At 38.3% G+C, this 16,289-nt stretch overlaps 1 protein-coding gene across 1 annotated transcript in view; it reads right to left on the bottom strand.

The window, feature by feature from the left end:
* The window catches only part of LOC149303055 (EGF-like repeat and discoidin I-like domain-containing protein 3), a 168,901-nt gene that overhangs the window by 95,396 nt on the left and 57,216 nt on the right, over positions 1-16,289 (bottom strand). The window contains exon 5 of the mRNA XM_089481815.1: positions 14,774-14,902. Coding sequence (XP_089337941.1) covers positions 14,774-14,902 — 129 coding nt within the window. The remainder of the gene's footprint in view (positions 1-14,773; positions 14,903-16,289) is intronic.

Raw genomic sequence — 16,289 nt, 5'->3', positions numbered from 1 at the left:
AGGGCCCACTTTTCCTTTTGTACCAGTTTGCTGTTTGTGGTTTTTATTTATTTTACTGATTCTGTTGTAACAGAGTTACAGAATCTGCTGGCGCTATAAAAATAAATGTAATGTAATATAATGTCAGCATGAAATTTGGTCAAATCATTGAATGGAAAACATTTCAGCCTTGGAAAGAATTACGATCATAAGAAGAGCCTATGCTTTGCATGGTACGCTGTTGAAGTGTAAGTATTGACCCAGATACTGAACTCAGTTATAAGCTATATGATAAATAGACTTTGGGAAGCAATGAAGGGTCTCTTCAAATTTACAAAACCACAGCTGACAGTGATATGTATAAAAGATTAACGAGCAATTATATGTATTTCTAAGGCCCAAACTGGCCATCTAGCATACCTGGTGGCCAACATGGCCACATACTTGTCCATACAGCCGTTAAAGAGGCATATTGAGTATTACAGTGTGAGGTCGTTTGATACATGTGGCTGCACACTACGAGAGTATAGAAACCTAACGTGAACATCCATCCAGTGGCCTCACGTACATTATTTGGTGACCAGAGCTGCTTAGTCATTTCAAGTCTGGCTCTGGTATTTCTGTTGGGGACGTAATACTAGCAGTTCATTCTTGTGTGGGAAAACCCTTACAAGTATGTATATATGGGGAGTGTCACTTTTAACCCCTTAAGGACAATGGGCGGTCCCTTAACCCATTGAAAACAATGCATTTTGAGCCAGTACATGTACGGGCTTTGTCATAAAGGGGTTAAAGGAGTGATTGTGTGCTTTTTGGTCTGATAAATACATGCATCAGCTAGGGCTAGCGCTCGTCGGCATGTATTAGCTCTAGAATTATCACAGTTAAGTAACAGATGGCGTGATCAATGATCTACCTTTTGACTCAACTGACACATTTCATTTTACTACAAAGCTGTTTATACATCGGTTTGATCAATGTGCTTTTTCCCTTTTGTTAACCCTCCAACATCTTTATAAAGGGTTTTACTTTAAATATTGCATCCGTTTTTTAAACATTTATTTTGGCACAGAAAAATCTAATAAATACTGCATGCTAATATATTGATCAGGTTGTTAGATTGGCTCCTTATGTCTTTTTATTAACAGTTAAAAAAAAGTGAATTAATTAAATCTTTCTACAAAATGATATAGCTGTTGTTGACGTGTTTTTTTTCTTTTACGTCACAACCCTTGTAGCAGTGATTCAAAAATTACTAAACCTTTCTCTCAATATTGGCAATATTTCTAAAAATACATACAAGCCATTACTGAAATGATTACTCTTATTTTGCAACATTCACTGCTCTTTTATAGGAATGTTCCAGAAATGCCCTCCTGCTACCTTATTAATGAGCAACCTCTGGTATTGTGGCTAGACACAGAAAAGCACCGTTTTAGGGGTACTTTAGAAGTAATACTTAGTTTAAGCTATTATCCATAATTATTAAAAATGTCTACGACTAGTACACAGTCCGCAAGTTAATTATCTTTAGCACATCTTAAGTATGGGAAGGATTAAACAAGGCATTATAATATTAGTAATATGGGACAATTGGTGAAATGTTTTTGAAACGGTTTTATCACGGTACTGGAGAACTTGGCAAGTTTACCAAAAGGTGGAAAGTTTAGACATAGGGGCATTGCAGCCCTTCAAATATTTGAAAAGTCAAGAAGTGGCGGAACCTGGGCAGGAAGTTGGCGTGAAAAGTGAAACACTGACCCAGAGGCCTGATAATCAGCTCTGATTTCCATGAAAATCTACAGAGTTTCCAGATATGCTTGTCACCATAGCAATCGATAAGCAGGAACATCCCATTGTTGCTATTACGCTAGACTCTGCATAATAATTTATCTTATAAATAACCTTCATCGTCTCTAGAACAGTAAATATGTGCTGCAAAATAGCAAAAACGAAGGATGCAGAAGTGAGACAGTTTACATCTACCAATGTCTTGATGTAGCTGACTGTACTATTCTTTCTTTAAGAGAAGTTAAAACTTTGCTTCATAAAACCTCAAATCCATGGTTTGTATCTATAATTCATAAAGTTGTATGGTTCTGTGCTGTCTAAGCTATCATTTTTGTCTGTGACCATAAATAAAAAACAATAAGTAAAAAAATCTGTTCTTAGTAATTAATGGAATTTCAGAATGATATATTTAATGTAATAATTCAAATTTAAATTTATATAAATATACATATATACAATTTGTTTCATAAAAAAGGAGAACTGACTTTATATTTATATTGAAGATGCTTTCCAGGTACTAAACGTAAAAAACAGTCATATATAAACCTCCTTGGGAAACACTAATGTTTATGCACTTTTGGCAAAGTCACCCAGGGGATCTTTGATCGCGAGTCACCACACTACTGGGATCTCATTAGTACAGAGAGCTTAGAAGGCTCAGGGCGAGGTATACCATGTTAATATATACGTAAGATCAACTAGGACAGATGATTAATGTTTACATTTTTAAGATACTTCAGAGAGAAAAAAACAAAACATAAAATACTACAATGATCTAAACATCAAAACAATTCATCTGGTTTCAAATGAAAAAAATGATATCTCACACATTTTAAAATGATAAAAAAAAAGAAAATTATAGTAACCCTTAATGTTTTTTACTTCTATAAAAATACAACACTGAAAGTATTCAGGCATAAACATGATTGTGAATCCATTAGTGCATTCTCTGGATTCTTTTGATATTAATTATATATTAATTGGTGGCTACCAGCTTATATAAACCCCCAATTAGATTTTACAGTATATTATACTATTGTAGGCCCTTGTTACTGGTGTCTAATCCATCTAATGTGTAGTGTGTCCCCTTAGGGTGTCGACCTTGAGGTCACCTCTGGTGCATTACTGTACAGTAATGATAAAATATAAAGTGATATTTATAAAAAAAAAAGTCTAAATCATTTAGTTTAGTGGCCCCTCATGGACAGCAATGCCTTTTTTTGTTTGTCAATTATTAAAGAAACAATTCACATTAGAAAGAGAAAAACAAAGTCACCAGGGCCTGTTTGTTCTCAGAAACCAACAGTTTCTACAAAAATCTGCAAGACATGCTAAATGCTGGTGTAGTTTAGCAGTTAAAATGTATTTATACATAGGATCAACAGCAAAAAAAGCAACACGAGATGCGGAATTTTATGGTGGTATGATGAATTCATTTCTCTGCATACCCCCAACATTTAATGTGTCCAAATTCTGCAACCTGTGTTCACGGTATGGCCAAAAGCAGAGAAGGAGCATGGTTAGACCTGAGAAAGACCACATGCCCACCATACCGCAAGGGCCACCTTGCAGCATTGCAGAGCATCGCAAAGTGGCCACGTATGAGATGCAGTAGGGCTCTTTTCTGCAGTAGCAGAGACCTCTTTCGATTTTACAGTTCCCTTGGCTGGTTGGAGGAGATCAGAGGATCTACTCAACTAGCCAATGTTTTCAGAAGATGAACAAGCTGAAAGATGCATAGGATAAACTGCAGCTCTATTTTCACTTAAAAGGAAGAATTACAAATGCACTCTTGTTTATTTTACCTTTACATTTAGAATCCAGATTGAGAAAAATACATTGCCACACAGTATAGCAGAGCTTCCCATTTTGCCCCAAGTTGTAGGTTTATACATGTATTTTTGGAGCCCTTTTCAATTAAATGTCAATAGTAAATGACAAGGACATACTAACGTTTAGTAAAGACAGTTACTGTAATTAACTATTTCCAATTATTTTAGAAACTCTAGAAACTTGCAAAATGGTAGTTTATATTACACATTTATTTTACACTATTTAAAAAAAGGTCATTTGGAAAGGGGAATCAGATTTGTAGTTTTCAGCTAATATAAGATGTTAAATATAAATTTAAACATTATCTTATGCAAGCCTATGCAATTACCAAGACTTATTTCCAAAACTATTGATGCGTGTGCTTGGAAATTGCATATGCATATTTACAAGGCATGCTCTCTTCTATTAGGTTATGCTAATAATATTTTTAACACAAATAGTTATCGATCTTTGTAAATGCTACAGTGAAATCTGTTCCCCTATTAAATACTTTGTATGCATTATGTAAATTGCTACTTAATTAAAGAAAACACACTTTTCGTTTTAATTTAAATTGTTCATTACAATGACTGTTGCTACACTAGTTTATTAATAATGAATGCTGGTGACAATAACAGATTGTATTTCAATCCAATAATTAATTTACGAGAAACGAAAATGAAATCAAATGGTTTACACGCATATACAAGTGCAATGTCAAAAGAAAATGCTTAAGCATAATTAAAATATGATACTTAACATAAATTAAAACAAAAATATAATTCCGACATAAAAAACATCTCTGAATTAATGCTTTAATCAAGATGGATTTGAGAATAATTGGAGACTATGCAATAATATACAATGTCAATCATGGTGCGCAGCATCTTTTATTGGCATGTATAAAACATTTAAAAGAGGATAAAAAAAAAACATGTAAGAGGTAGACAAGCAAAAAAAAAACTAAACCAAAATGGAAAGAACATAGAAAAAAGGAGGAAAAGATCTCAGCAAGTGAGGTGTAAAAAAGAGATAGGGCAAAATAAATTGTTTTAGAGGGAGGAAAGAATAGAACATAAAGAAAAAAGACTCCAAGACGCAGAAAGCAGGGAAAAAAATCTCGCTTTATAACTCTTTCTTTATAAATACTCCAGTGCCCAAAACTCCTCAATCTGGCATTACTTCCATCTCTTCTGTTTATAAACTGTTCCACTAAGCTACCACCCTCTCTGTAAAGTAAACCTTCCTTACATTATGTCTAAGAGTTCTAACATTGAACAGGCAATGCTTATTAAATGTTAATAGAATTGTTAAAATGTCAGGTAAAATGTGGGTCTGTGCTAAAATCAATATATTTAGTATTTTGCTAACAATGCTGATGATTTATTAATCTGAAGTAAAAAAACAAGGATATAGTGTGTCAATAAAAATATACATAAAATATATTTTATATATATATATATATATATATATATTTTATATATATATATATATATATATATATATATATACACACACACACATAATCCAAGTGTAAGTGTAAAAAGCTAATTGATCATTAGAAAATCCTTTCGCAATTATGTTACACAGCAAGGGATTACCTTGTTGTCCATGAAAACAGCCAAGTGACCCCAAACATTTCAATGGTAGTATATATTAAAGTATATCTGTTGCACACCCAAACATAAAGCCATATTTTTATTATCTCATATTTCATATCATATTTTTTATTATATAAAAAGTTATTCTTATACTGTATAACATTTAATTTTATCTAAAGTGACAAACCTTGAGTAAATATACCTTGCTGTGGAGTATCCAATTTTTTTAAGGCTAAAAATATAGCTATTAGTTTTAGCAAAAAATAATGAAATGTTAACTAATAAAATTATTGGTTTATTTATTAGTTTTGTATTTATTTGCTAGTGACATGCCCCCCCTTTTATAGCACACTAGCCAAATGGCTGTATTGCTTTATAGGAAATTCATGTGCAAGTATTCTTCATGAATGTTTAACAACTAACCAAAGCAGTGACAATACCTGCAGCAATTACGATTCTTGTGTTGAAGGAGAATCTGCATTGTATAGCAATATTTATGCATTAGTATAGTGAAATCTGTCATAGTGTTGCTATTAATACTGTACTCAAAAGCAAGTTAGTATGTAAGTGGGAGGTGATACTTAAATGAGCCAATACAGTTTGTCGTTTAGGCTTATATCTCAGATGACAATTTGTACTTTTTTTTTTCCAGCGCTGTTTATTTTATTTTTTTCTTACTATTTTGGGCATGCCATTTACTAAGCTGTATTCAGCAATTCTTGTAACAGAGGATGCTCCTTTGGATTTTTAAACATCTATTAAATTCTGCTTTGTCTTTTGCTTTATCATTAGTAAATTAATGTAATGTAATTTTCATGTCTGTGGTGAAATGAAGAAATAGTACTTTTTTTAGTCAAGGTTTCATTTTTTAGATTAAAAAAAAGACACAAAAGCACAGTTTCTGTAACAATATAAAAATATAATAAGAAATATATACCGTATTGGCTCGGATATAGGCCGCCCCGTATATAGGCCGCACCCTAAAAGTTTGGTGCTTTTTTAAAGAAAACGTTTTTTTCTTTAAAAAAGCACCAAAAAAACATGCTGCCACTCTGTCTCCCCCCCCGAGATATGCTGCCACTGTGTCCCCCCCCGAGATATGCTGCCACTGTCCTCCTCCCCCCCGAGATATGCTGCCACTGTCCTCCCCCCCCCCTGAGATATACTGCCACTGTCCCCCCCCCGAGATATGCTGCCACTGTCCTCCCCCCCCCGAGATATGCTGCCACTCTGCCCCTCCCGACTTACCAGAGCAGACTCCCGGGTGTCTTGCGGGGCCTGCTCTGGTAAGTCTTGGGGGCAGAGGTAAAACGCATCGTGCGGACGGTCACCGGCTGCGGCGATGCGGGTAAACAACCTCCGCAGCCGGTGACCGTCCGCACGATGCGCTTAGACAACCTCCCGTGCCGGCACCCCCCCAGTGGAAAGTGCTGGCAGGGGAGGCTGTCCGAGCGTATCGGAGAGTAGGATGCAGGTCCCCTGCACTGCTGCGGGGGATCTGTATCCTAACCCCGCTGCCTGCCCGGCGCCTGGGACTGCATGTCCCAGGCGTCGGGCGCTAGACCCCGAATATAGGCCGCACCCCCACTTTAAAGACTTAAAGTGGGGGAAAAAAGTGAGGCCTATATTCGAGCCAATACGGTAATCGGGCCCTCAATTGTCTGCAGTAATTTGAATGAAGCTTTCGATTAATCTTTAAACCCCAAAGACCCATATGGCGTAGTCACATAGAGAAAAGTGAATAGGCTCTTGAAGGGGAAACGTCAAAGCCCAAAAAACGAAAGTCCTGGACACTCGCAAGGACCTACATTCTGACCGTCAGGAACACACTGAGCTGGCTCATCTAGCTCTTAATCATGCTTTCTTCTTAAGCTAACAGAGCCAACATTGACTGATGCAGCTTTAATATCATGGGTAACTGGGGCTTCATATAGGGTGGTGATGTTAAGTTAATATAGTCATAACTTCTTTTTACATGCAGCAGGCACTATACTGGTATACCTATGCCATTCCCATAGTATATTTAACTTTATTTAATGGATACTATTTCCTGTAATGCTTGCCTATAGACATTTCATACCTAGGGTGGTTATATATAACAAAAAAAACAAATAAACTGAATCATTGGATTTTGAGTTTTATGCCCATCTAACCCAAGGGTGATACAACTGGCACATCTAACCAATTTCCTGTACTTTTTTATAGAAAGTGAGATCTACTTTAATTATAGGAGGGTTTTAGTAAACTATTAACAGGTTATAATTATAAAGTTTACATGCCAGGGAGGTATAAGTCTGTATAATTACTCACTGCTGTGATGTTTACTTTAGTGCCGTCCAGCAGTGTGTAGCACAGATAACTTTAATCTAATTGGTACTTTTTCCAATTTGCATCGTTTACAATTCATTATAGAATACTTGTTACAAGTGAACTGAATGTACAGCTGTAATTGTGTGCACATTTCAAATGATCAAGATCAAATAAGTTCAAATTGTGTTTCCTTTACTTTGCATTGCAAGAATGTACAAAATCTCCAGTACTCTATGCTACCATGTTTACAGCAAATAAATTATTATAATCGGGTGAGAACACAGAAAATCATTGTCTACCAATGTGTACATCACAAGGCTCAATGGGTCATTATCTTCACCAACCATAAGGACTAGTCATCCACTTTGTTACTGAACCGTGAACACAACATGTTCTCAGGGCTGACCCACTAAATGATCTCTCTCTCATAAAAGCAGGATACTGGAGAAGAAAGGGGGCCATACTTATTTATGTCCCAATGAGGGACTGACATCATACAGTAATGTATTTAGTGCTTAATAAACTCCATGCCATTTGTACAACCAAATGAAGGCTGAGCTTCCTGAAGCTTACCCAATACATATGTCTGGAATGAAGGTACAAATGATAATTAACATATTATTAATAGAGGGGTAATGGTATGTCCCCTGGTTCACTATAACTATAAACCAAAAGGTTTCCAAGTCTCGTAATAACCCTAAATGTAAAATGTAATAGGGCTAGAAGATGTCCATACATTGAAGCTTATCAGTGATGGTTTCTTAGAGCTGCCTCTCTCCTTTACCTTACAGGAGGCAGGAGGAGGATGCAACGGTGAAAAAAGGACAAGACTAGTTCCCGCAAGTATTTGAATGTGTGGGAGGTGGGTAAGAATGAACCTGGACAGAAGTAGGTGGAACCTGACTGAGAAGTGAGCCTGACCAAATGCGCTTCCCCACCTGGAGACTGAAGACCCTAACTCTCTGCCCTGGGGTATCATCATTTCCCCTACTTCCAAGCTCTGGATATATAGAACCTGAGTATTCAACAGAAATACATCAGAAAATATCTCATTTAGTCACAGTATTATGCTAGGCTAGTTTGCCCAAACTGTTTGGGATACATAACCTAGCTTTGTATTAAGTTATTCTAATATACATTTAATGGAATAAAGCCAGCGTAAACAAATTAGATTTTCCATTTAATCAGTGTAATCACTCTATTTCTGCATGACTGTGTGGGTGGAACTAGACCCATTATTTCTCTACACTTCTATAGCTTCCTACTCTGTATAATATCCCCAACTGTTTCAAAGCTTCAGCAAGCATATTTATGTTGTCTTTGTCTGACCAAATATGAATTACGAATTTAGATTTTGTCACAGAGAATAGTCACATTTTGTACTTGTAGGGTGATGTGTCCAGCTACACCATTACATATTTGATAGCCGTTGGAAGGATTTAACACCATTACTGGCACATATAGATAAAACTATTCTATTCATCATTTAAGGCCTTCTTTAACATGCATTATATGCATCCTTTAAACAAAAGGACTTACTGGCCTAAAATGCTGTTAAGTTTTCTTTTGAGGGAACTAGGGAATTGTGTTATTAAAATATCAATCAGATGGATTAATCCTTTATCTACAGCATACCATCTAAAAGGTTTATGAATGTGTTATGTTCTTAAGATTACAACTGATCCAACAACAGATACATCCAAACACATATCAATGAAATCACAATATGTATTCGGATATATCTCCTGAAGGCTAATATGTTTTCTAGCTACAATAACTACACTTATCCAGGTGAATGGGTATATGGATACACTTATGAAATATGCACCGATAAACCCACCCACTGGCTTATTAAGTTAAACAATCCCTGTTCTATCTCTTCTAACTTTTAAGGTTTGAACTGAAAACTTTTGCTTCTTCCAGAATGCAACAGAATATTTTGAAACAACAACAGGATATCCAAGAATCCACAATGCGGCTATGATATAACAATACAAACTTTTACTAGAACGTTCCAAATATAAAACAATACAAATAACAGTACAATAACAATAATCCCCACATTAATTGACACACTTACAACAAATATATATATATAAGTTCCTATTTACAATATTCAAACATGCATGTTCATAGTTACCTTCCCTGAGAGCTCCAGGTTAGTGATGTTCCTTTGTCTCTTTTCTTCCTCTCCTCCTCCCCTCTTTCACTACCTGTCCCTTGATATACTAGAGGGTCCCAATTGAGTCTACTGGGAGATCCCTGATTGGACCCTGTGGTTGCCGTAGTTACCCTTTGAAGTTATTCCCTTTGGCCAACACCACACCCTGGGGTCTTTACAATCATGGGCCAGTAAAACCCAAAGATCTCCTGATTCAATCTATTTCATGAGAAAACCTGTCTTTCTTCCACACACCCTTCATCACGCATATCAGTGTTATCTAAACTAAGATAAAAGGTTTCCCAAATATTTATCATTCCCGGCCACCTCCCATGCATCTTGATTTAACTAGTATTAACAGAAACCATGATATATATATATATATATATATATATATATATACACACATACACTGTCAGGACTCGGGTGATCAGGTCAGGTAGGAGCCCATGCGCAGGGGATACTTGGGGTTCAGTATGTAACCCACGGTGCATGATTATGCAAACAAAGACACCACAAACAGAAATCCAGGTAATGCAGTGTATTTCATGTATATAACAGGACCAGCAAATAAGGGTAATATAGTCTAAGCAAGTAACCGGACGTATGGCAAAATAAAATACAGGTAATAAGTCTTTTGGCAGGGAGCCCGCTTGGAAGGGCACGACAGACAGAGAGCCCGCTTGGAAGGGCGCGACAGACAGAGAGCCCGCTTGGAAGGGCACGACAGGCACACAGCCCGCTTGGAAGGGCACGACAGACAGAGACCCCGCTTGGAAGGGCACGACAGACAGAGAGCCCGCTTGGAAGGGCACGACAGACAGAGAGAGCCCGCTTGGAAGGGCACGACAGACAGAGAGCCCGCTTGGAAGGGCACAACAGACAGAGAGCCCGCTTGGAAGGGCACGACAGACAGAGAGCCCGCTTGGAAGGGCACGACAGACAGAGAGCCCGCTTGGAAGGACACAAAGCAGGGAGTCCACTTGGAAGGACACAAAGCAGGGAGTCCACTTGGAAGGACACAAAGCAGGGAGTCCACTTGGAAGGACACAAAGCAGGGAGTCCACTTGGAAGGACACAAAGCAGGGAGTCCACTTGGAAGGACACAAAGCAGGGAGTCCACTTGGAAGGACACAAAGCAGGGAACCAGGAACAGTACAGGTGCAGAGCCACAGCAGGAAGGTCCATAGACTTCAATACAAAGGCCCTGACTGAAAGGCAGGGCAGGTTCATAAACGCAGGGTAATCCAGATAACAACGCCCAGCTGGATGTAGACTAGGGCTCAACCAAGGTAACAAGGCACACCTGAGTTCCGAGTGCTCCAGAGGGCGGAGGGTGGCCACTAGTGGTCGCAGATGTAAACGCCACAGGTATAAAAAAGCCATGGTTCAGGCAGTGAAAAATTGGGTCCTGACATACACATACATTCCTACATATGCATATCTACACACATGTACATCCATACACCCGCATACACGTGTCCATATACATATTTATTCACACAACTGCTTATAGTGTAACAATGCCAAAGCTACAGAGCTAAGGCACACCACTCCCTCTGCAATCCAAGTTTCGTACCAGGTATGGCTACTTGATCCAGCCAATCACTTGCAGAGAAGTGTCTCCATTGAAATAAACAGGAGTACTTTCTGTGTATGTGCTCAAGAGGTCTCATTAGACCCCCTGGATCTCTCATAGGAGCCAGTGCTGGAGCTGGTGTAAAGTATACTGTGTACTGGTTTGGCTGAATGTACCTTGTGTAAGCCAAGGAGCTGGGTTAATTTAAAGGTCAAATACCGTAATTGCTCGATTATAAGACAAGGTTTTTTTCAGAGCAAATGCTCTGAAAAATACCCCTTGTCTTATAATCGGGGTCGTCTTATAATAAGACCTCAAATATCGTCCTGGCTAACAGCGGGGGTTGTCTGTGTCCATCGCGCAGACCTTCCCCGGCTGCCAGAAATCAGAGTTCCCCGCACCGGTGCGGCTCCAGCACCGGCACCGGTGCGGGGAATTCTCTCTGACAGTCGGGGAAGGTCTGCGCGATGGACGCAGACAACCCTCCTTCCGGCTGCACGCTGCCCCGGCTACATGACAGGGGAGTCAGAAGCACCGGTAAGTTTTGAGTGTTAAATGGGGGGCATAAGGCATTTCTGGAGGCAGAGTGCTCTATGAAATGCCTTTTAACCCCCTTAATGCCACTTTGCCTCCAGAAATGCCTTTTTAACTCTCTATACGCCACTCTGCCTCCTGAAATGCCTTACACCTCCCTATATGCCACTCTGCCCCATAATATGCCTTTTAACCCCCTTAATGCCAGAGTGGCATATAGGGGTATAAGGCATTTCTGGAGGCAGAGTGGCACCATAGGGGTTAAAAGGCATATCAGGGAGGCAGAGTGGCATATAGGGGGTATAAGGCATTTTTGGGGGTAGAGTGGCATTTAGAGGGTTAAAAGGCATATCATGGGGCACAGTGGCATATAGGGGGTATAAGGCATTTCTGGGGCAGATTGACAAGCCTGGGGGCAGATGTGTATAACGGGGGGGGGGGAAGGTTGGGAAATAGAAGGAAATAAAACCAAAATATTTTTCTCAATCATAGCTTTTATTAAAAAAATAGTTTACATGAATTAACATTTACTGGTAAAACTTTTTTCCTATAGGGTCATCTTATATTCAGGCTTTTTCTTTTTTTCCTAAATTAATATTCAGATTTGGGGGGTCGTCTTATAATCAGGGTCATCTTATAATCGAGCAAATACGATAATAAGTGTATATGATGGTGGCAATGTTCCTCTGGGACAAGGTTCAATCCTAAACCTAGCTGAAAAAACATATGGACCATGTGAACGCATATAGTTGAAATCTGCCAGTCACAGGGACAGCGAACTAGAGGTGTTCCTAACAAAAAGGTCCCCTAAGTCTCAGAAGGATGTTTTTTTTAGCTGTTATTATTTATATTTAAAGAACACATACTTATTTAAAAATTTATAATGCGAGACTGAGTATCTCCAAAAGTGTAGTTTTAAGGAAAGGATGGTCGACAGGAAGAACCTTTTAGCTGAAGTGGCAGACAAACAGTGTTAAGGAACTCAAACATGCTGAAGGTAATCATTAAGAACACAGGGGTTTTGGCTTTAAGTTAAAAACTAGAAGGGATATTTAATGCTTCTTTATCCTTGATCTTATGTGTAAAATAGTTAATTTTATTATTAAGAAATAAAACCAACAACACAGACTAATAGCACATTTGACAGAGAGATCACTAATTATTTTGTAGAAGTTGGATATACATAAGAAATTTAAAATGACTGTTTTAAAATGTTTGTTTTGCTTGCAATACATAAGTCTGACATTAGTGAATTTAAGATAGTATGGTTCATGGCAATTAATTATTTGTCAGGAATCTGCTCCCAGAGTGTGTTTTGCTATAAGGAAAAAACAACCCAAAGGCAAAATGCAAGGATCTCTGTGGCGTCTCACCTTATGAATCTTAAATGATTATCATTGTCAACCGTGCATACTTCTTTTTAATGTGACAGCATGCAGAAAACACAAACACCCACCGCTGAGGATATAAATAAAGCCAAGTACTAAGGTAGTCATGAGAACAGAGTGAATATGCTACAAAAAAAGGACCTAAAAGTAATTAAATTTCAAAACAATAAAAGGAAATAAAAAGGACTAATCATAAATATCATCAGATCTTAGGTGTAAGACAATTTGCATGTGTCCCAGTTAAACAATATAAGTAGCAGCAATGGAATTGTTTTCTGATTAGACATTTACAGAAATAGTTGCATTCGCTTTAAAAGAGTAATTAACCTTTCAAAAGTATAGTGTATATAATCACCTTTTTTTTTTTCTGAATGTAACTGGAGAACTAAAGTATCAGAAAGATCATTCATAGAACTGCAGGGTGTCCAAACCCATTCCAGAAACAATTACTTCTTTGTATAAAATGTTGCATTATTTAGGATTTCTAAATAAAAGCAGCTTCCCATCCTCCTCTATGGTCCAATGATTCTTGTCACTGATTGGCTGCTTGAAGCAACAAATCAGTTGTCGGAAAGTGAACAGATGCTCGCCTGCAATGTCCACAAAACGGTAGTAAGGACGACTCGGTCAACTATAGATCAGTGGTTGTCAAATTAATGGAAACCATGCTAACCATGCTAAATATTGCTGAATATCTGGAAGTAAATGGTCTGCATGATCAGAAACAGCATGTGAAGATTGAAGATCTCCGACTGAAGATCATTGAAGATCCTGTCAAACTAACTTAATTTATTTTTTTTGACTGGGTAACTAAGATAATAAACCAGGATGGAGCTGTTGCTATAGCCTATCTAGATTGACACTGTCCACCATATAAGACTTATAAATACATTTCAGTCTATGGGTTTGGATGCCAGAATAGTTTAATGGATAAGGCAATGGTTGAGTAATAGGAGGCAGAAGGTTGTAGTAAATGGAGTAAATTCAGAGGAAAGACTTGCTAGTAGTGGGGTACCAGTATTAAGACCTGTATTTTTTTAATATTTTTTATTAGTAATATTACAGAAGGTCTTTATGGGTATAGTATGTCTTTTTTGGGGATGATAACAAGGGTCTGCAACATAGTAGACATCCCGAGTGGAACAACTCAAATGGCAAATTATGTAAGTAAATTAGAAGAATGGTTGGGAATGCGGCAGCTGCAGTTTAATATTGATAAATGTAAAATAATGCACGTGAAAATCCCAAGGAAAAATTTAGCATTGGGAGCACTGTTCTGGAGAGGAGGGACTTAGGAGTCATTATTTCTGATGACTTAAAATAGCATTTCAAGTTAAAACACATTAGGAAAACGTTTTCCTTAGTTGTAAAAACCTTTCCCGAGTAGCCTACTTATGAGCTTTCCCCTGGCATTAACCAAGTAACTGGCATATTGTTTTACTTGTTATAATTGTTTATGATCAGTAGCATGCTTTTAACATTTTGTAATGGCAGCGGTAAAAGCAATACTTGTCGCAAATCAATAGGACTTTTTTGTACAAGCAAATGTATCAGAACAAACATTTTAATGTGTTTTATACAAGTAAATGTTCCAAACACCATATATAACAAATCTTACTGTGTTGGCAGTGAATTCCATTAAAGCCATGAGGACATTTGCAGACATATCCAAAAAATGTGTCCCCACGATAAGCTTCACTGATTTCACAAACTCCACCATTATGGCATGGGTTTGGATGGCAAGGTCCTGAAATATAAATCAAAAAATTATTTTCAGCAACTAAATATTCCACAAATATTTTGAGGGTGGCAAGGCATACGTTGTATCCCCCTATTGCATACACCTATTCATCAATTACACCTCTATCCGTCATCTAACCGTCTATTGTAATTGGCAATATGATCATTATGATACATAATCTTAAATTGCTAGGTAACATTCCATACAAAGGTAATCTGGATTTTGGATGTGTTCTAGCAGTGTCTTAACATCTACCCATTCTTCCTTACACCTGACTTTTTCCAGCCTGTCCCTGTCATAGACATAGCCATCTACCTCACTTGGCTACATAACACGTTTACGAAAAATCACATGTTAATTACAGCAAACGTTCAGAAAACCAAGCCCAGTAGACTCACTCATGAGGGTTAGAAACATTTAGGCTTCTCTGTCTATTGCCTGGAATTCCCTACCTCATTCTGTCAGGCTCTCCCCTACTTATGATAAATTTAGAACACTAACTAAATGGTAAAACCACATGTTCAGACAAGCAAACAGTCTATCCTCTTAATAAACACGTCATGCATCGTGATAGAAACCATCTATTCACTCCACCTTGCAGATCTTCACGTCTGCTACCAGGGCCAGCCCGACAATGGAGCCGAGTGGGGCAACCGTTCCAGGCGCCACTTTCGAAGGGGCGGCCCCAAGCCCTTTTTTTTTTTTTAAAGTGAAAGAGAGAGAAAGGGGCACCGAGTGGTTTTCGCTTACCAAGCTGTTAGTATCCGCTCGGCGCCCCTCTCTCTCTCCTCTGCGGCGAGTCTCCCTGTTCGGTCTCGGTGCCAGCTTGTAATGCTGAGTGCCGGAAGATTACCTCATTTCCGGCGCTCAGCATTACAAGCCGGCACCGAGACCGAACAGGGAGACTCGCCGCAGGACTGCTGAAAGGTAAGTACAAGGGGGGGGGGTAGATAATGGGGGGGGCGGCAGGGACCGAGGGGCAGAGGAAGGGTAGATAGGGGGGACGGCATTTTAAAATTCGCCCCAGGCGGCATTTTGTCTTGGGCCGGCCCTGTCTGCTACATTTAAATCATCCTCATCCAAGCCGTTCATCACCTCCTGTTTCATTCCTCCAATAGATTGTAAGGTCCCACATAATCTCCTTTCAGTCTATACATAAAATGACATGGAATGTAATGCAGGTCACTTACATAAACACACAGGAACCAATAACCACATAGGCCACAGATCAAACTAATGAATATATACCTAGATGTGTTCATACACAGCTGGCATCTTATTCTATAATATAAAAACATGAAGTCAAATTTCAAGTAATTAATGTATTCATTTGCAGTGCGACTTTAAATTTGTGTTACATTCGTTTCCCTCTCTTCAATAAATCCCCTGGTTT

This window comes from Sceloporus occidentalis, unplaced genomic scaffold, assembly GCF_023333645.1.
Source record: "Sceloporus occidentalis isolate IW3139 unplaced genomic scaffold, rSceOcc1.0.p SCAF_16, whole genome shotgun sequence".
NCBI lineage: Eukaryota > Metazoa > Chordata > Lepidosauria > Squamata > Phrynosomatidae > Sceloporus > Sceloporus occidentalis.
This window is presented reverse-complemented; position numbering and strand designations above follow the sequence as displayed.